At 35.7% G+C, this 21,623-nt stretch overlaps 1 protein-coding gene across 7 annotated transcripts in view; it reads left to right on the top strand.

Annotated features, from left to right (window-relative positions):
* LOC120629716 overlaps positions 1-16,755 on the top strand; it is a 126,562-nt gene extending 109,807 nt beyond the window's left edge. For 3 of the 7 annotated variants that reach the window (XM_039898708.1, XM_039898713.1, XM_039898712.1), the window contains exons 2-6: positions 6,830-9,290; positions 10,396-11,009; positions 12,187-12,499; positions 13,767-14,091; positions 14,987-16,755. In XM_039898708.1, the coding sequence (XP_039754642.1) occupies positions 6,830-9,290; positions 10,396-11,009; positions 12,187-12,499; positions 13,767-14,091; positions 14,987-15,395 (4,122 nt within the window). In that variant the 3' untranslated portion in view covers positions 15,396-16,755. The remainder of the gene's footprint in view (positions 1-6,829; positions 9,291-10,395; positions 11,010-12,186; positions 12,500-13,766; positions 14,092-14,986) is intronic. The other 4 variants (XM_039898710.1, XM_039898711.1, XR_005659003.1 and 1 more) reach the window with 3 other exon arrangements.
* Positions 16,756-21,623: the final 4,868 nt, after the last annotated feature.

Raw genomic sequence — 21,623 nt, 5'->3', positions numbered from 1 at the left:
TGACCATTTCTTCATAATATTACATATCATAAAAAAATCAATCATTTTTACATTTGCTACTTTCAAGAACTGTAAAACCAAAATGCAATAAAAACAGCAATCAGTTTTCTATGACCTCGGCAATATCTAAGAACCTGTAAGTATATAATATGTCGAATAGTAAAACCCGCATCAAAATCGAGCAAGTAGTTTTTAGGAAAATGGTAGACAGTGAGAAATTTTGAGCTGTATACTTTATCTCAAGACTCGTAAGTTACATAAAATTGATACTAACGCAGTGCCAAAAGTCTAGTAGTTTTCACTTTAAAGGTAACAAACAAATGTACAAACACAAGCTCTAACATAAAACGAATATTAGTATGCATTGAAGGTACACAAAAATACTACTAGAAAATATTTCGTCCAAACTTTCATCCATAAGCAAAGCCGTGAAAGCTTTGTCAAAAAACCACGAAAGTGTGACTAAATAGTGAGGCCGTTTCGATTTCATACAAAATAAGAAGTTATTATACATATTTAAAGCATTAAAATGCTTACATTAAAATCGTAATGTTGCCTTTACACGCGTGCAAGCATATAAGAGCCATGTTGAGCGCGAATGTTTGTGTCTCGCTCTTGGAACTCGCCTCGCTCTCCACTCACACCTTTAGATAGCTATAAGTATATAAACTTGTTAAACATATAGTGGCATTAAATTTAGTTGTAGATCTAAAAAAAATTAAAGTATTTAGTATCGCTAAGCCTTAAATGAGGGGTTTGCTGGTGTACACTGAGGAGTTCTGTCCTTAATATGTCAAAAAAGGGCAAAATTAAACACATATCATAACCTCTATAGTACAAAAATAATTATTTAAATCGGTTATAATTTGTCGGAGTTATTGTGTAAAATCGTCAAACACTCATCCACTCTCCCAAAGAAACCTAGCTTAATGTCGGTGAAGAAGAATGAAGATCGGTCCAGTAGTTTTTGCGTGAAAGCGTAACAAACAAACTTACATTGACATTTATAATATTAGTAGGGATGCTCCAAAAATCGGAGTCCTCCTTTCCTTAGTAGCTCCACTCCGATTGAAAGGTGAAGGGTCCGCGCTAAACACATGGCTATGGGTAAATTCGTGAATGAGTGGAAACGATTTACTTTATTTTTCACCGCCTATTAGCAGAGCGAACATTTCGCAGGGCATGCAAGCCACCTACAAAGTGCGGCCCTGTGTCGATCAACCTAAGGCATAGTTTCTAAGCCATGTCCCAATAATTACACCGGTAACCACAGAAATGCTGTCACAAAAAAATTTATTCTCTCCTATTAATAGTGTCACTAGCCTTCTACGAGCGAACGCGGGGCTGTGCAAAGCATATGGTTACGCGCTAGCCGAGTCTAAAGCGGGCATTAATGTAACTAATGAGAACAAACCAACATTACAAATTCAAACACACGGCAAAGTAAACAAATATAACAATAAATGATATTGACCGAATTAAACAATACACGCGCGCATAGTAGTCCTACGTCGTAAGCAACGTACGTTATGTTACTACAAACTAATATTATAAACGTGTAAGTTTGTGACGTTGTTTTTATTATTAATTGACATATTGGATAGAAGCAGGCGTTCATCAGTAACACAAACATTTTCCAGTTGTGGGAATCGAACCCATGGCCTTGGACTCAGAAAACAGGGTGGCTGCCCACTGCGACAATCGGCCGTCGCGGTAGTATGTGTGAATGCATGTATGGACGCCCTACCCTACCTAATGAACGCGAAAGTTTGTTAGGTCGTATAGATGTATGCTTTTTACTTTTTGATGCAAAAACAAAGAATAAAAGATAGATACATCTTTAATTTTTGTCTGGAAAAAGATTACCCTACATTGACACATAGTCTAGTTTTTACTTCACGTTTCAAAAGTGCTTATACCACCTACTTGAAATAGATGAATTTTGAATTTGAATTTGAATTAAAAATAAATTTACTCCGGAAAAATCCATTGTTCCTGCGCACGTTGTGAATAACCAAATTTCACGACGTTGACCTATAACTATGGCTAAACTTTGCGATAGCAAACTTCTTCAAAATTAGATTCATACTAGCTACATTCCGCGGTGATCCTTACGATAAACAAGTATGTACCCGTATTTGTAGTTAAAAAATACGTGTACAGCCATATTCACCGCGGCCACAGGTATCACCGCGGAGCGTAGCTAGTGTACAATATAAATGTTCTGTTGATACAGCACAATAGATGTAGGTCTCATATGAAAGACATTGTGTCATAATCTAAGATACAGCTGATACAAAGTGTATGGAATTAAATAAGAACATTATTTAGACTATTGTAAACTAAACTTATTTATTGTATAAGCGGTGATAACCCAGTGGTAGTGGTGCTACGACGTCTCTTTCGAAGTGCCGAGTTCTAATTCACTCTAACTTTTATAAGTTATGTGCGTTTTGAAATTAAAATATCACTTGCGGGGAAGGAAAACATCGGAGCGCATGGTTACTGTTCTTTTTTCATAATGATTTTAAAGGCGAGTGGATTCCACCAATCCGCGCTCGGCCAGCGTGGTGGACTGCGACCTTTTCAAAATGTGAGGAGACCTGTGCGCTGTAGTGGGCCGGAAATGGGATGATAATAAAACTAAAACTATAGGTTTTTAACATAATAATTTGCTTTTACAGTGCAGTTTGAAAAGTATTTTATGAATTTGCCACATTGTAATAGTCAACGGTATCGATTCCGATGTATGCAATTTACTCTCTAAGCTAAACTAAATTACTAAGTCTTTAAGTAGTGCCATCACTTTCATATTGCTATATGTGGAAAAGGGCTACTCTATTTTTACTTTAGTTAAGACAACTTGTAGACAATATAATCGGTCATCATAATCAAAGATCTGGTGTCGGACCGACGAGAAGAGAAGGGTTTTGTTGCATAATATAGGTATATATTTGTATATAAAGGACATAAATGAACATAAAAATATATGTATAAAGGACACAGCACAGATTTCTCGACCCTCGTACATAGGATGTAGCCTAATTTGCTAAAATCCAATCTTTCAAATCATGGACAGTCATGGACTTTTGAAAAGTAAAGCTGAGAAGCTGTACATGGATAACAAAAGCTATTTTTTTCTACATCCACGGGGATTTTATCCGGATACTTTTTTGGGATAAAAAGTATCTCCAAGAAGTAAGCACGTGAGCTCACCAAGAGCGGTACAGCAGTTGATTTATGTAACATACAAAAACACATATTTCGCATTCATAATATTAGTACGGAAATACTTCTATATGCGCAGGGTTTTACTATCACCTACTAGCTTAGTTTTATCTGAACTGTCTCTTCGACTACAAGTAATTCGCATAACGCCTCAATTTCACCGAGCCGGAGCCAGGTGTTACGCCGACCTAAATACCTGCGAACTATACAATGCCCCGGGGCTTTTACTGCTCTACTTGTATGCACATATAATATTAAGCTTGCATTCATATTAATATCTATAACAGTATCCAGTCGGTTCTGTTCCACTCAATACTACGGAAATAGCTATCGGTGCAAATGTAGCTGAATGTCGATTCATCATAACGGTTTTCCTCCCAGAATAAGCTGAGTTTAGGTCGTTGTACGCCATGATGGCCTAAGTAATTTGAAGGTCCCAAATAACCTTAGGAATCGTTTCATAAATATAGTTCAACGAAAATATTTTTGGATTTGTCGATATTTCGTCCCAGTGGTCACGACGGGACTCACATATTCCGGCCCGTACCGGTTAGTAATTAAAGATATTAAACTTAGATTTTGGTGCTTAATCACCATTTCTTAAAAATAGTTCAACGGGTACATACCACGATAATATTTTTGGATTTGTCGATATTTCGACCTAGTTGCATGGATCTTGGTCACGACGGGACTGACTGAAATATCGACATATCTGAAAATATTATCGTTGTATGTACCCGTTGAACTCTATTTAAGAAATGTTGACCACGAAAATTTAAGCACGCACTTAACAATAGCAAAAAAATATATTAAAAACCGGCCACATCATCATCACATCAACCCATTACCGGCACACTATAAAGCACGGGTCTCCCTCCCACTATGAGAAGGGGTTAAGGCTGTAAACCACATCTCTGGCTCAGTGCGAATTGGTGGACTCCACACACCTTTCAGAACATTTTGTAGAACTCTCAGGCATGCAGGTTTCCTCACGATGTTTTCCTTCACCCTTGAAGCAAGTGATATTTTAACTCACATAACTTAGAGAAGTTAGAGGTTCTGGGATTCGAACTTGGCCCCCGGAAAGTGAAGTCGACCTCCTACCCAATGCGCTATCACCAAGCTGTAAGTATTTTGCGCGTATGTACGGAACCCCTCATGTGCGAGCAAGGTTTGCACTTTAGCTTATTTTTTTGACTTCATATTGGCCTTTAAAGGGAATTCTTACTTTACTAACCTTTTGAAATGGTCAGCTTGACCAAGGATGCAGTGCGATGACCTCTTTGCTCGCTAACAAAGAACGCAATGTGTGCAAATAATTCCAATACAGTATGACCTTGCGGTACACATTTCCATATACCCACTGAGAAATATTTGTAGGCAACTTCTTACCATTGCATTGCAGTATTCCTTTAAACTGACTGTTAAAGAACATTTAGGAAGGTGATACCTGAATAATGCAAAATACCCCATCAAACCGGCGTGGTACAGGATTTATTGAAGCGTCCCTATCTATGCTTCGTTTAAAATTGTAAAGAGAAAATATTATTTTCTTTGTTATTTTGGCTCTGAAAGTACTGGACCGATTTCACTATTTCATCGACCAAGGCAAGCTTAACTATCACAAAGTAACATAGGCTATAATTAATTATGACAAAAAAAATCATATCCATAAGAATATAATAATGTTACCTAAAGTAGGATAATTATTGCTATAAAATTAATCTAACTCTATGCCAAAAATCGAGTTTGTTGGTTGGTAAGTCACCTTGACAGAACGACAAACACACAAACAAGGAAGCTTTTGCATTTATAATATTGGTTAAGATGGCATTAATAGTTTCATGATGGTGATGATTGTGATAAAGACTGGGTATGTTACGTGTTATCAGAAAATCAAGTCCGACCGCATATCAAGATTATACTGGCACGCCCGTCTTTAACTATCGGTTAATACATAGCAGCGGCAATAAAGTTCACATTTGAATGAAAACTGGATGAATGAACACTAATTGGTTTATGTAAGATTCGATTTGAATGTTTACACGCAATTCTGTTACACTTGATACTTATTTGTTGAATCTAGCTGGTAATAATAAAGCTGATCGCATAGCAGGCTGCGCCGTAACCAAGCCTAACCAATTTAAAACAAAAAAAAAATATTATTCCTTCTTTATTTTTACATTTAATTAGAATTGGGCGATTTACAATAAATAAACAGCATTTAAAAGTGTTTATAAATCCTAGAACGTGATCATATTAACTAACAAACAAAAAATATATTTAAAAACAAGACACTACAAATCTTAACAACCATCATGCCCAAGATGAAAATTGTATGAAACAAAGTTAATTAATGACCCTAAACATTAATGTATCAATTAGTAAATAGTATTAATAAAATAGTGAGCATAATTAAGTAAAATAACAGAAGCTTATTATTACGTATTGGTAACTAAGTACTAATACGTAATAATGTAATATGTAAGAAGCTACAAAAAAAAAAATCCTATTACTTTTTTCGTACAAGTTTTAATGTTAAATGGAAAACTGAATTAAATTTGGAGTTTAATAACTTCTCGCTAAACATTAAATAACTTTTGTCTCTGGTTAATAACTAAAAATATGTAACTAAGAACATTTATTTATTTAAATATACCTATATATTATTTTATATAAATAATAAAGATCGAATTGATTGCTAAACTATTACAATAAATACAGATTAGATATTAACAGTATCTAAATCGAAATTGAGGCATTATTCTAATATTAAAATAATTTTTGAAGCTCCTGGGTTAATCACTTATCGAAACCAATTAAAAAACTAGTAACATCGCCAACGAATGTGCGAACAGCTCTTAAATAATAAGTTATAACAAACAAGGGTAAAAAAGTACCAAGATTTGCTACATTGGCTACAATATTACAATTGCCAATAGGCACTTATATCAATTGCACAGAAAATAAAATGCGAATGGATGGCGTTAAATTATTGATCATAATCGTATCTCTAATTAAACATTACATGATCACGTTTATGGTTCATCAATTTTATTGTAATGTAAACAACATTTCAATATGTAAAGTATATAAAGTTTCTCAAACTCTATTAGGTAGTGAGAATTAATAAAGAACTCATATAGATACTTTGAAAAGGTCTTAAAACACTTTGATAGCCACTAGGTTACGACTTCGACTTCAATTTCGGTGGGCCAAATTAACCTGCATGCCTTAGAGTTCTCCATAATGTTCTCAAAGGCGTGTGATGTCCACCAATCCGCACTGAGCCAGCATTGTGGACTACGGCCTATACACTTCTCGTTGTCAGAGGAGACCCGTGCTCTGTATTTTGACGGATAATGTGAGTTTGATATGATTTTATGACAATGTGCTATAATGACTTCATTCAAAGTGAAACAAGATTGTTATTAACTTGTTTAATTACTTGTCATCACGATTTTGAACGTCATAACGTTCAAGTAAAAAGTTCATGTATAAAGATATAAGCTAAATCATACTTCATTTTTTTAACTTTCGTAGCGCTTAAACAAATAAAATTTTACAGACAAGTAGTTACAACGATTTTTTTTTGTTTCAGGATGCCAGTTATGTAATCAACAGACGCTATACAAAGAGCAAGATGTCACCGGTCTGCCACAACTTCGTACAGAATGCGTGGAAGAAAGACTTCTGCTCGAACTGTTTCAAATCACGCGAGGAACACGCCAAGCAGGAAAGGCCGACTGAAGGCAGTAAATACTTAGTGACTCCATTCCAGAACAGAGGCACATTCTTCAAGAAAACTCCTTCCAGTATCCTTAAAATACATCCAAAAAAAAAAGGGAAACGAAATGTACGATTCCCTGAAGAGGTGTGTAGTGTTATAGGATATGGGGGCGATGATTGGTCGGATGGTGAAGAATTCGAAGTTTCAGAAGACAACGATGACGAGGACACTTTCCCAGACACAGAAGAAGAGAGAGAACTTCACAGAATAACAAAATCTAACACTGACTTTAATACAGTTAAAGCTAACTTACTAGGCGATTCTCTGACTAAGTCTTACACTTCGTTATTATTAGGAAAAGTTCAAACAGATTCCGATGGGAAAAAGAAAACACTGATGGTATCAGTAACCCCTTTTGGTCAGGACAATAATGGTAAAAGTCCAAATGTCAAAACACATATTCGAAAGCCAGCTGTTATAAATTTAGCAGAACAAACGGAAGAATCCTCCAGCTACAAGACAAATATAATACTGTCCACGTACATGAAAGAATCGGAAACTATTATTACAACAGATGGCGCGAAACCACCTAATGGTATTTTATGTACTGAAAAATCGTTGCTAGAAGAAATATCGGAAACTTTGCAACAAAATAGGATAAGTAATTCAGAGTCTCATCTAGTTCAAAACGAATGTAACAAACCTTCAATTGTAGAAGGTAAAATGAAACAAAGTATGCAAGATGATTGCGAAAGAAAAGAAATGTGTGAAACTAAAAAGAACAGTATCGTAAGAAAATCGCCATTAAACAAAACCCAAGAAAGGCCAAAAGTTAATCTAAGTCGATCAGAGTTCAAATTTTGTAAAATTAACATTGAAAATAGTAGTGTTGATTCCGCAGTAGGTACTCTTAATTCCACTGCAAATAACTCCCTGACTTCTGACGATGAAAGCTTCAGTGGTCGCGCGGATTCTGATAACGATGATAGTGGACATTTCTCTGAAGGTCACAAAATTGAAGAGACCGTTAAAATAAAAGTATATAATGAAGATAAAAATATAAAAATGTCACCTATCGGACAGTTAAGAAAAGTAGACGGACAAGCAAGTAACGGATATTCAACATTCCAAAGTCCGATCATTGACATGCCATCAATAATACCGAAACAACCGGAAACAATATTCTCCGCGGAAGCCAGTCGTGAGTTAGCGGGTGAGCCGGATGGTAGGGCAGACCCTGACGATATGAGCGAAGCACCAGCCCTACCTAGTAGCCCAGTGCCTACTATGGATCCGCGTCCATCATTTTTGCACGGTATGATAACTGATATAATACCTTTGAAACCGGTCCCTCCAGAAAAGCCTAAACTTCCTGTCAAACCAGTTATGAAACAAAGTAAAAAGAGCGTTACATCACCACCACAAGTTGTAATGCATTTGCAAACAAAAAAAGAGGAGGAAGAAAATTCAGTTAAATACTCAAATGATCATACAAAAAGTGAAATTAACGAATACCGGTCAGATTCCGTTTATTACGCGAAACCAGTGCTCACGAAACAGGACAGCGATACGTCTTTAAATAGTTTATGTAAGCGAAAGGCACCAACACCACCTCTGTCACCTACCGAAGAATACTGTAGTAATTTATACCAAAGAAATCCAAACGGATTTATGAAATCAGATTCACCTGTTGTAAGAGAAATGGAAAAACGGGAACGAGCCGTGATGTCTTTACCGAAAACAAGAACATTGGATGATGACACCAAAAAGTCAGAAATTACACCTGAACCGGCTCCCAGAAGAAATATTTCTCTATCCCACGACAATCTACTTTTGGACGAAAAAAGGAAAGGCAAGATAAAATTTTCGATTAAAAAACTGCTTCGTATTGGGTCATCAAAGGATTTGGATAAGAAAGAGTTAAGCGTTGCCACAGTCACGAAAGTCGCTGCTAAGAGCGAGGAGATATATGATTTGACCCCGAAACCTAAGCCGCGTCTCGTCATCATTCATCCTTTGGATATCAACGGATCAAGTGTTGAAGTTGTGAAATCGAATTGTGAAATTTCCGAGAGCTTACGTCGCTTGAGTCATGAAGATGTTTCGTCGATATACAGTGGGAGTAGCTCAGCAACCGATGACGCACCTGCGAGGGTAGTCAACAAACCTCCTCCTCCGCCGAGGATATCCAGCGAGGAATATAAGTCTGCGTCCAGTATACCCAAACCTGCAAGGCCACCTCCGCCAAAATCTATAGCCTTACAAAAGAAACAAAAACAACAAGCTTGGTCTAATACCGCGAAGCAGGATGACAATATTTATGCTAATTTAGGTAAGTCTGTAATATTTTTTTTTTTACTATGGCACATTTTGTAAACTGTACTAAGTGACACATTCTTTGCAATTTAAGCACTCGATTTCTTCGCAGAAATGTTTTAAACATATTTGAGTCACTGTCTTTCTCTATTGCAGTATATATACAATTTCGCTTACCCATTTACTCACAAATCAATATTCACCGACAGCAGGCGAGGATTCTCTAATTAATATTCTATTCAAGCTCTAAACGAGCATTTAATTTAAATTAGCAGAAACTTAGAATTAAAATTCAGACTCAGGTTTTAAATTGCCGAAACACAGCTTCTTACTGCATACATTTACGAATAGGAAGGAAGCTTATGTAATTCATTTGATTATGTCAGACTTACGTAATCATGAATGTAAAAATATTATTATTGTATTCAACAATCGTTGAAGCCCTTGAGACACAATTTGGACTCAAATATTTCAGTAGGCGAGGGTTAGCAATTACAGAAAATCACAGCAGTGCCTAGTGATTAGAAAAACAAAATTCGTATCACACACATATTTTGTGACACTTGATTGTTTTTTTTGTATGAAAAGGTGTCGAAAAATTCGTCAAAACTCAAAACATATTTTTCATGTAGGTATAGTGACGATATTAATGCCATAGGGATTGGGATGCAGCTCTACAAATTAACTAATGTTTTTTCGTAATAAAATGTCGCAGGTCTCTTGGCTACTTTGCTTTTTCAGAGCCTCGTAAAAGTGGCGTATATTTACGCATTTGTACTAAAGCACGGCAAAAGGGAATTGGAGAAGTTACCCGCAGTTTAAGCGTACTAGAATATTGTGTGCATATTATTTCCACTTGTGCGCCAATGCGCGGAGAGTTTATAAAGCTGTGGGAGAAGATATTTTTTTATCCTTTCCCCGTGCTGTCATTTGAAACGTAGAGTCAGTTGTAGTGTGACCAAACAATGGCCTAACAATTCTGAGGTTATGCCACGTTAATAATAAATGTTTAAGAGAATGATAGCTGTACATACGTCACCCGCACTATGCTTCAAAGAATTAACTGTAGTCTACATAACGCTGCATACAAAAAATTATAGATCGTGATTCATTGGTTTCAGGAGAGATCCGATCGGCGCTGGCGCCAAGGAAACCAGAACGAACGGCGAGTATGCGCGAACGTGAGACACATCTTGAATTAGTCAAGCGTAGGACTTCACTGGACGACGATAAAGATGACGTGGACGATCCGCAGGAACTCGTGCAAGCCACCAACGACCCTGTGATACATAGCTACGACGATGTTTACAATAACGGGAAATATGACGAGGAAAACTGCGATTCCGCCAAAAATAGTGACAGCGACTACGAATATGTAAACCACGCGAGATCTAGCTCCCCAGAATGCGATGCGGGCATCAAAACTAGAGCAGAAGAAAGAACGGAGCGTAAATCAGAAGAAACTGCCGAATTTCCGAAATACAATTTCAGATCGTCACTCCCATACTGCGGCAGCGAGACCGAATCGGAAATTTACTCTCCATACAGTTTCTACAGCTCAGATAATATAGACAGTCCCACAAATGATGATTACCAGAACGATATGTCTCCGAAAAATACCACCAACAAGTTGAGGGTTAGGAAGGGGAGGAGTGTGGTTCACAAGAATCTCGAGGATAATTACGGAGCGGTCGTTATCGCTAATCACGAGGCGCTGGCGCAGGTTTTAGAACAGGTAAATTGCTTCGTGCCTTACGGCGTACTTGGGTAATCGGGCCTACTTAGATTGCTTTGCTTTGATTTAAATACCCGTAGCAACTTTAATGCAATAGAGTTCCACAGGATTAAGAAACAGAACCCTCATTCAGCCATTACGGCACGCAGTGCATTGCGTCCAAAAAGCTTCGGCTTCGAGCCTCAGCACCAATGACTTTTCGGAGTTATGTGCTTTTTAATTTAAGAATTTTAAATATCACTTGCTTTAAATGGTGAAGGAAAACATCGTGACGTAACCTGCATGCCTGAGAGTTCTCCATAATGTTCTCAACGGCGTGTGAAGTCTACCAATCCGCACTTGGCCAGGTAGACTACGGCCTAAATCTTTCTCAGTCTGAGAGGAGACCCGTGCCCTGTAGTGGGCCCGTAATGGGTCGATGATGATAAATAATAAATAAATAAATATAAATATACTACGACAAAACACACATCGCCATCTAGCCCCAAAGTTAGCATAGCTTGTATTATGGGTACTAAGATGACTGATGAATAATTATATGAATAACTAGCTGTTGCCCGCGACTTCGTCTGCGTTTGACTTTGTTTTTTGATTTTGCATTAAATTTAGTTGTAGTTCTAAAAAAAATTAAAGTACCTACTCAGTATCGTTAAGCCTTGAATGAGGGGTTGGCTGCTGTCCGCTGAGGAGTTCTGTCCTCTATCTCCAACCACAGTTTGGACAAAATTAAACACATATTATAACCTCTATAGTACAAAAATAATTATTTAAATCGCTTATAATTTGTCGGAGTATAAATCGTCACAAACACTTTCATCCCCTCTCCCAAAGGAACCGAGCTTAATGTCGGGATAAAAAGTATCCTACATTACTTCTAACACTTCTAAGAATATGTGTACAAAGTTTCATGAGGATCGGTTAAGTAGTAACAAACAAACTAACATTCACATTTATAATATTAGTAGAGATATACATAAATACTTATAATATATAGATAAACTCCCAGACACTGAAAAACATTCATGTTCATCACACAAACATTGTCCAGTTGTGGGAATCGAACCCACGTCCTTGGCTCAGAAAGCAGGATGGCTACCCACTGCGCCAATCGGCCGTCAATCGGGTCGTAGATGATGATTCAATTGTCCATTATATGAGTTGAAAACTTCTTTCCCAGGTCCAACAAAGCGCAGCAATGCAACCTTCATTGCGAGGGCTCAAAGCCTGCACCAACCTCCGATGGAGCGACTTCTCCATCCAGCAGAACAAGACCTACACAAAAGCCGGCAAGAGATTCTTCTACCCAGCGCTATGGAAGTCCAATCAGGGCCAAGTCAATGTCACCCTGATGCTGTATAAGGAGCAGATGGTCTCCCAAATGGTCTGTCAGTCCGTTCAGCCGACCACACTGAGTTTGAATGCTATTACCGAGTTCTGTGATTTGGTCCCTTTACAACAGTTCGGGGAGAAAGGTGAAGATTTGGTACAAGGTGAGGATCCGTTGATTTATTTATTCTGAGCCCACCATTCCGCACTGGGCCAGCATGGTGGACTGAGGCCTTAACCCCTTCTCATTGTTCATTATTCATACGTGTAGATGAAAGTGAACGTGTATTCAAAAATTGAATAATGGAGGCAAGAGTGCTTATGCCGCGGATAAGGGTGTCACTCAAACCATTTTAAGAGGTACCCCTTGACCAGTCTCTTCAACTCTTTATTTGTACTCCACGTCAAAAAATAAAACATAGTAAACAAAAGGCGCCCTTATCGTTAAGAAGCGATCTCTGCAAGGCAATCTTAGGGTTAGGAAAACTAAAAAGAAACGAAAAGCTCCAAATCCCAATGTTATAAATACAAAAGTGTGTATGTTTGTTTATTTGTTACCTATGCCATGATAGCGGTGATAAATATAAATAAATTAATATATAAATATACTACGACAATAAACACATCGCCATCTAGCCCCAAAGTAAGCGTAGCTTGTGTTATGGGTACTAAGAAAGCTGTTGAATATTTTTATGAATATAATACACATACATACTTATATACAGATAAACACCCAGACTGAAAAACAGTACTAGTATTATAAAATCGAAAGTTGTTAGTTTGTTTGATTGTCTTAACTTTACGCCTTTAAGTTAGTAACCAATCAATTTGACATAGAGTTGAAAGGGCGGAGAGTAACTTAAGATACTTTTTATCCCAGTAAAACAAACGGTTGCTAAAGGATTTGTAAGAAAACGTTATAAGCTCGTACGAAGAACACTGCAAGTCTGTTTTTATCGTTCGCTGGCTAGTTATGAATAAATTGTCTTGTCTGGGAGGAGCCTGTGGCCGTGGCTTGTTACTACCCCTCCTGACAAAGACGTGGTGCTAAGCGATTTAGTGTTCCGGTGCTATGTCGCGTAGAAACCGATTAGGGGTATGACAACCATACTCCCTAACATGTTAGCCCGCTACCATCTTAGCCTGCATCATCACTTACTAAAATAACAAAAAAAATGAAAGCAAAGTACATGTGAAATGTGTTTGTTTGTAGGTACTTACTTGACACATTTACTAACCAACCAAAAGTATTGCTTTTTGGCATAGAGTTGAATGGGCGGATATTAACAACGGATTTGTAAAAAGAAATTAATAACCGCAGACGAATAACACTGCAACAGAGTTATGACTAAATAAATAAAACATATATACGGTCGAAATGAGAAATCTCCTCCATTTTAGAAGCCGGTTAAAAATCATTTTTTTTTCCAGCCACAATAGTCGTGTTAGCGCACGCGAACGTCGACACGATCCAGTCCTACGGAGAGGACCTCCACTCCGAAACTGCGAAAGACAACCAGCCAACCGACCAGATCCACGAAGCCATATTCATGATGCTGCAGCTCATCAACGGGCTGAAGTGTCTCCAAGCCCGAGGAGTGGAGGAGATTCCGGAGAGCTTGACCTCCTTCATCGTGTTGAGGGAGGTTCAGCCCACGCACGGGAGCACGATGAATCTGCCGTCACCAGACGATAGACTGAGCTCATTGTCAGCGCCCAAGACCAACTGCTATGGACGGCTGTGTATATTGCAAGGGTAAGAGCCAATCTATTAGCTTTTGTAGTGAAACTTCTTTAGAATCGTTATCATATTACGAATTGAAACTCGATGAAACGAAAATGCGTAATGATGAAGAAACAAGCACATAAATTTATAGGATTTATTGATAGAGCAAGTCATTTTCACTAGACAAGACTTATAACCTAACCTATCTATGGTTCGTGCCATAAGTTGTGGTATTTTGTGTTTGTATTGTCATATTTTTCATTTTCCGTGAGGATTTAAATCGTATGGATAAGTTATTGAAAAAAAAACGAATTTATATTTTTATCATGTGTCAAGTGTCAGTTTTCGAGTCCCATGAACTTTAAGATACGCCGAATCGGTGTCGTGACTCTATATGGCGACAAACGTCGTTAGAAATCATCGCCTAAATGACTAGGCATCAGATTAAGGTGATTCCTTAGTGATAACGGGAATAAGTCAACGAGAAAATAAAATATTACAAATTATGTTTTAATTACCATGGAATCAGAATAATAAGTAATTAAGAGTCACCATCACCATATCAACCCTCTATAGGGCACGGGTCTCCTCCCACAATGAGGCCTAGGCCCTAGTCTACCGCACTAGCCCAATAATCATTGGTCGACTACACACGCCTTTGAGAACATTATGGACAACTCTCAAGCATGCAGGTTTCCTAACGATGTTTTCCTTCACCGTCAAAGAAAGTGATATTTTAATTAAAAACGCACGTAACTAGAAAATTTAGAGGTGCATGCTAAGATTCGAATCCGTCCCCCTGAATGCGAAGCTGAAGTCCTAACCATTATCACAGCTTCGATATAGTGTACCTAATAAAGAATTTAAAAAAAAATCAAGGCTTTTTAAAATTTTGTTTTTAATTTGTCCCCTCTATTTTACATAGATTAACTGACGACATGAACTGCAGCAAGTCCACAGACGAAGACCTCAGTTCGCTTTGCAAATGTGCCACGAAAGCCACAGAGATCCTCCTGCCCAGAGACAAACTAACGCCACTCATCAAAGAGATCCTACACGAAGAACGTGCAGTGTCCTTGAACCAAGCGAAATCAGTCCTGGAATTCATGCTATGGGCACCGTTCGACGTAGTCCAAGGCGTACCAGCCGAAGAGAGGGAATTATCACTACAGAGGTGGTTAGACCTCGAACGGGCAACAGTATTGCACGGCTTAGTAAGAACTAGAGTACAATTGAATGTTTTCGAACAGCTACACTTGATGTTTCTAGTACGCTCCACCGCTAAAGCAATGTGCGACGCTTCTGTGTTGCTTGAGAAGGCCAATGTAATTTAACTTAAGTGTGAGGAGAGCGCCATACGTAAGAGAGAGATGCGAATACTTTAATTAGTCTAAACGCGCATGCAAACTATTATTGATAGACCGATTTGTGTGAATAAGACAGCACTACGAATGAATAAGATGCCAATACATGATAGCATTCACGTGAGAAGGTGGGTAAGGTAAGTAGCCTTACCTGCCTTCTACCTCCGTTACCTACTTACGACTTAACTTTCTTTGAGATTTCACAAAAATTGTATAATTTCGCAAAATTACAGTTTTTTAACTAAATTACCCTAAAAATTTTACTGACTGTTGTAAAACTTTCTTGAATCTTAACATCAGTAACTGTTGCCAAATACAAATGCTACACCGTAGTATGGAAGCAACCGATTGTTGCTCAAAATAGGTCAACCTATAATCGGTCGTTAAAATCAGCCATCGGCACGTTTAGACTAAAAAAGGATCTTAATTTTCATTCTTATTATAAATATTATCGTATTATCATTTTTATTATAAATATTTTTTTTCTAAGATATTTTGGTCTAGTAGCGATTCGAGTTAAATAGACCGTAGACAGTAGAATTTATAATGTTGTTTCCTTAGTTGTCAAATGTATGTCCAAACATTTCTTTAAGCTTTACTCGAATGATTTGTAAGTGCGTGTTGAAGTAAAAATATAAACCGATTTGTATTGACATACAAAAATGTATCATTAAATATTGTCGTATAAATTTTATTAATAATTAGTAGTCAATATAAAAATACGGTTTAAAATCGCACGCACACTTTATCACGTAAATATTTTGTTATTATTGTAAGATTCTATTTAAAATGGGCACCAGTAATAAAAAATATTTAAAGAAATAAAAACAATCCAAGAATTGTCGTGCTTTTCACAATTTAATTTATTTTGGCGTTAAAATTTAAAGACTTTGAAATGACAAAATTCTTGCCAATCGTTGCATGTATAAATTAAATATTTTGTTTTATAACTGACTAAATTACCTGGTTACGAAGCATGGCCGATTATAATAAGGCCGATTTCAGTTACTGAATCGGTTCATTCGTCCAAAATCAAAACAGGTGCCAATGAAAACTGCTTGCATATCTAGAAACCCCACGCCTCCCTCAGTTTATCATTGTAATAGGTAAGAACTTACCCCCGATTTTACGCTTACAAACGTAGCTTGTTTGTTAGAGTAACGAAAAACTATTAAGTCAGAGTAAAATGAAACAAGGATATTTAGGTTCATTTTTCTTTGTCGTTATAGTTTTTGAAACTACAAAAAGCTGCCACTACAACAGTGGCCCGGATTAATAAACCGATATTATTAACACGGGCCTACTACGTTATAATCCTGTACACATTGTACATTATATATAGATATTTATGTTATATATTTTATTTGTATTTATATATAATATATTTATACATATATTATAGTTATATTTATATATATATATATATATATATATATATATATATATATTATTTATATTTATATATTTGTATAATTTTTAAATCTTATTTATTGCACCACCTACCTCTTTTCTACGTTTTTTCCTTTTACGCCATTGGTTGCCTGGAAGAAATCGCTATGTAGCGATAAGGCCACCAAATTGTACTCTCTTGATTGTATTTAAATCTTTGTAACTACTTTTTGTTTCTTTGGTGTACAATAAAAGTGTATTCATTCATTCATTCATTCATTATTAATTATACACTCCTGACAGCTCGACAATGAATGCGCGATGTAACTTTGAAGTGTCGTTATTTTACGAAAATATATTTTTATTGCTAATTTGTCCCACTAAAAGATGATTTAATCACTAAAAAATTGTATCATTATATCAACTTACACAATATTTTTATAAATACATACTACGCTGTTACAATGCATACAATGTGTAAATGAAAACCGAAATAATACTTAAGAGGCTTTAGATGTACATAATTTACCGTCACAGATAAGTTTATCTGTAAAACCGAAACGCTAATAGTTGTCGAGTAAACATAAACAGATACAGCCCTAACATCACATGCAAAAGTAAAATCTAGTGAGTCCTGTCACTTTATTAGGTACGCGTCGCGTAACGTAGGTACTATGCACGTGTCGGTCCTTATCTTTATTAGGGTTGTCAAAAGTAACATCTTAGAATGTTTTGAATTAGTTCGTATAGAAAAATAAATAGGTATGCTTCTTTTGATTTTATATTTTTACAGGGTGATTCCTTATGAATTATACGTATTCTTCAACATTATTTCGTAATTCCGTTACACGCTGTATAACCTTGTGAAAGCCGTTTATTATCTGTTATTGACCAGTTAAAATATGTCGGTAACGAATTATTTGAGCGGCCGTATAAAGGATGATTTATGCTAGACCGTAGCGAACACGCCGTGCATTGTACGAGACAGTGATCTGTTTGGTATTTCTGAAGAGTCTAGCAGATAAAACAAATACATTTCAAAGTCACATTGAACACCTAATCTCGAGCTGTGAGGAACGAATCCTTTATGTTCTCCTAGTATCCTTTTTACGTATATTTTTTATACTAAGGTTTTAAATAGGTGTTGGCGTGGTGAGTGTAAATTTAAGGTAGCCCAAATCAGAACTGATATATTATATACTCATACGTAACCGGTGCCTTATGTATTATACACAACTAACTGTACATTTAACACTTGTAATTTATATTATCTATAGTTATTTAGTCCTGTAAGCGACGCTGCAGTTCAAATGTTTAATTCTCTCTTTTAAGAATCATTCATCGAATATTAAATAAACAAATTACTTATTAATACAAGTATTTTTATTTATTACTAGCAGTTACCCGCGGTTTTGCACGCCTTAACTGTGGGTGGTGAGAAAACTCGTATTAAATTAATTCCATAATTAAATATATTCATAATATAATTTTAATAGATAAATACACTTCGAGGAAATATCAATATCAAAGAAAAAAATTAGAACCGACTAGATTTGAACCGACTCTCTGGCAGGTAGAATTTTTTTATATGTATTTTAAAATTTATAAAATATTTTACAATATCTCCTAAACTATGTGTCTGATTAAGATATTTGAACATATTGTTTGGGAGATATATATATATATATATATATATATATATATATAAAGGTCAAAGTATATAAACCTACATAATTTTGGATTGACATAAATATATATATATTTTTTACAGGATTAACATTCTATGCCTTCCACGACGATTGAAAATCACCTTTTATTTTATTAATTGTGTTAAAAATGATTAGTTAATGTTTTTAGTTATTATTGCAGAAATGATTTATTTTCATTCATTAACTAATAATATGCATATCTCCCAAACTATATGTTATCTAATATCCTATTCGGACACATAGTTTAATTCAAAAAATTCTAAATTCATTTATTTCAAGTAGGCCTAATTTATAAGCACTTTTGAAACGTCAAGTCAGTCTGTTTGTAGTGACTCTACCACCGGTTCGGAAGGCAGATTCCACTGAGAAGAGCCGGCAAGAAACTCAGCAGACTGCTTTTTTCCAACTTCGTTTTATAGTTTAACAAGATTTTTTCCGTTTTGTGAGAGATGAGAGCGGAGTGGACTGCTTCCAAGCAGCCTTGTCGTTAAGGAATTGATCAATCGTGTTGTAACCACGATTTGTTAAATGTGTTTTACTATATGGTTTAAACTTAGGTAAACGTAGATCTAACATTACCTTCGGTATCATGTTATAAAAGCTTATACCCGTCCCCACAAAGGATTTCTGTTTAGGAGATATCGTAAAATATTTTATAAATTTTAATATGCATACTAAATATTTTTGTCTTCCAGAGAGTCGCAGGTTCAAATCCTGTCAGTTCTGAAATTTTATATGCATTTTAATATTTATAAAATTGACCAACTTAACTGCAATTTAGAAGTAAAAAGGAAACAAATTGATCAGAATAACTAGTTTTATTGTCTCTTCTTATCAGCATTTATCAACAGACATTCAAACAATTGAAAATATCTACAACATAAATGACAGAAAGTAACATGTGATAAGCAAAATCCAAACATTTTTTCTTATTTTGTAAAATTTGTGTAAAATTGTTGAGAAATCTATAAACTGAATTAATCACTTACCTATATGATACTGAGACTTAAACAATCGACATAATCTCAGTTATGGATTACACCTAAATAAGTACATAAAGCTGAATGCATAACAATAAAAAGTATATTGCAGTTATACTACAATATATTAAAACCCATTGATAAACAAAAGAAAAATCACAATTGATGACAAAATAAAATAATTTTTAATGTTTTACATCACAGAACAATTCATTTTGAGCGGCTAAGAATTGTTAAGTAACTCAATTTACTAAAAAAAAAATATGCTAGTAAATAAGTTATCAATTTAAAATATTTTAATACATAATTTACTGAGTTAAATAAATAAATATTGATCAAACTTAATAAAGGTTAAAATACCTGAGATTGCCGAGTCCAAATATACATCATTCATAAAAAAGGTTTCAATTTAGTATTCTATACCTAAAATAACAAAAATATGATATAAAATATATGAAATAAATACTGAGTTATATAATAAAAATCAAGACACGATATATAAAAACATATACTCGTCAAAATGGCACAAAAAAAGTATTATATAATACGTAATCTATTCAAACATTCTTCAAAGGGCTCAATTATTTAACAATAAAGACTTCAGAGTGGAATGTGCACGGTAAAAATTAATACTCACATTAAATTATTGAAAAGTAAATGTAAATTATTAAATTTAAAACTGTACATGGTACGATAGTCATTAACTATTAAGCACTAAACACATAGAAGCCAGTGCGAGGGCGGGAGCGGTAATATACTTCTTGTATGTGAAAGCCTACTCCATACCAAAATTTTTAGCGCTTTCTTCTTTATTAAAAAAGCAATCTCACTTACAAGCCATATTAGAATAGCTAACGTATTTAGCATTGATTTAATAACTGCGACTCAGTCTTGCACTATAGCAGTATTATCGAATTTGGGTTTCATGATACACATTACCTTATGTTTGCCTTATTTTGTACTATTTTTAATTTACTGTGTAACTGTTAATTGAAATATTATTATTATTTATTAATTGATTGATTTAACTATGGTATTTTAGTAGCAGCTATTCTGAAAAAATAGCAAAGTGGCGAAAAGTAGTTGGGCTAAATTCAAAGCGACAAATGACTTTTACTTTGCCTTCCGATCTTGCTTTATATCAAATGGTGCCAATGTCGTTGTAAGGCTGAGAAATTTATCTTTTTTTTATAGCAACAAATGACGGACCTAAGAGATGGTACACCTGATGTTAAGTTTAGAACTTACGCCTATAAACAGGTCAACACTTTGCCGGAGACACGAAGGTTCCACCCCCAGTTTATCAACCTGAGGCGTCGATGTTAAGATTCATGCACCTGTTATTGCACCGGCAACGACATCCTTCAGAACGCAGCTACTGACTACTTCAGAACTACTTCAGAACTGCTTGGCGGAAGACATAAGCATGGCAGTAGGACTTCCTCGGACGTCTAAAAGTAGTACAGTCCCTAACACAATGTTTCCGATGGAAAAGGATAGCACATTTTGAATACAATATGTCGTATCACCTATATTATGATATCGTCTTAGATTTCTTATCGTCTTGACTTAACAATTATTCATTGTAAAGTCAACATCTGAGGATGCTCCGGTTTCGGAGCGAAACGTGCGTAGAAGGTATATTGCCGAAGATCTGTTTGGTGTGGAGTATAAGGATTGAAGAAATTATAAATTACACCACACAGATTCTCCTGCTTTTCGCGGAGTATAGCAAATTAAGCTTAATTTCGATAATATATCGTGGATTTCCGCAAAGTAACGCCTGCTTCTATCCAATGTCTTAGATTTCCCCGGCCCGCCCTCGCTTCGGTGTGTTTATTCTTTAACAAGTTCCCACTTTGCTATTTTCCACAACAAAGTAAAGTTGCCTCCCAAAATTTTACTTAGACCAGTAAAGAATGTCTTGAGTTTGATATAATTAAAATAAAAGAAAATATTATAACTTAAAACAACTTAAATGTAATGATTGAATTTAAGCTTATTGCTTAATAATATAAAAATAATAATGATTCAAAAAATACTGTTTGATAAATTATTATTCTTACTAGGGTGCCCCGCCCCGTGTTCAGTAAATTTTCTGATTACGTCGAGTTTACGAA

This window comes from Pararge aegeria, chromosome 15, assembly GCF_905163445.1.
Source record: "Pararge aegeria chromosome 15, ilParAegt1.1, whole genome shotgun sequence".
NCBI classification, from domain to species: Eukaryota; Metazoa; Arthropoda; class Insecta; order Lepidoptera; family Nymphalidae; genus Pararge; species Pararge aegeria.
This window is presented reverse-complemented; position numbering and strand designations above follow the sequence as displayed.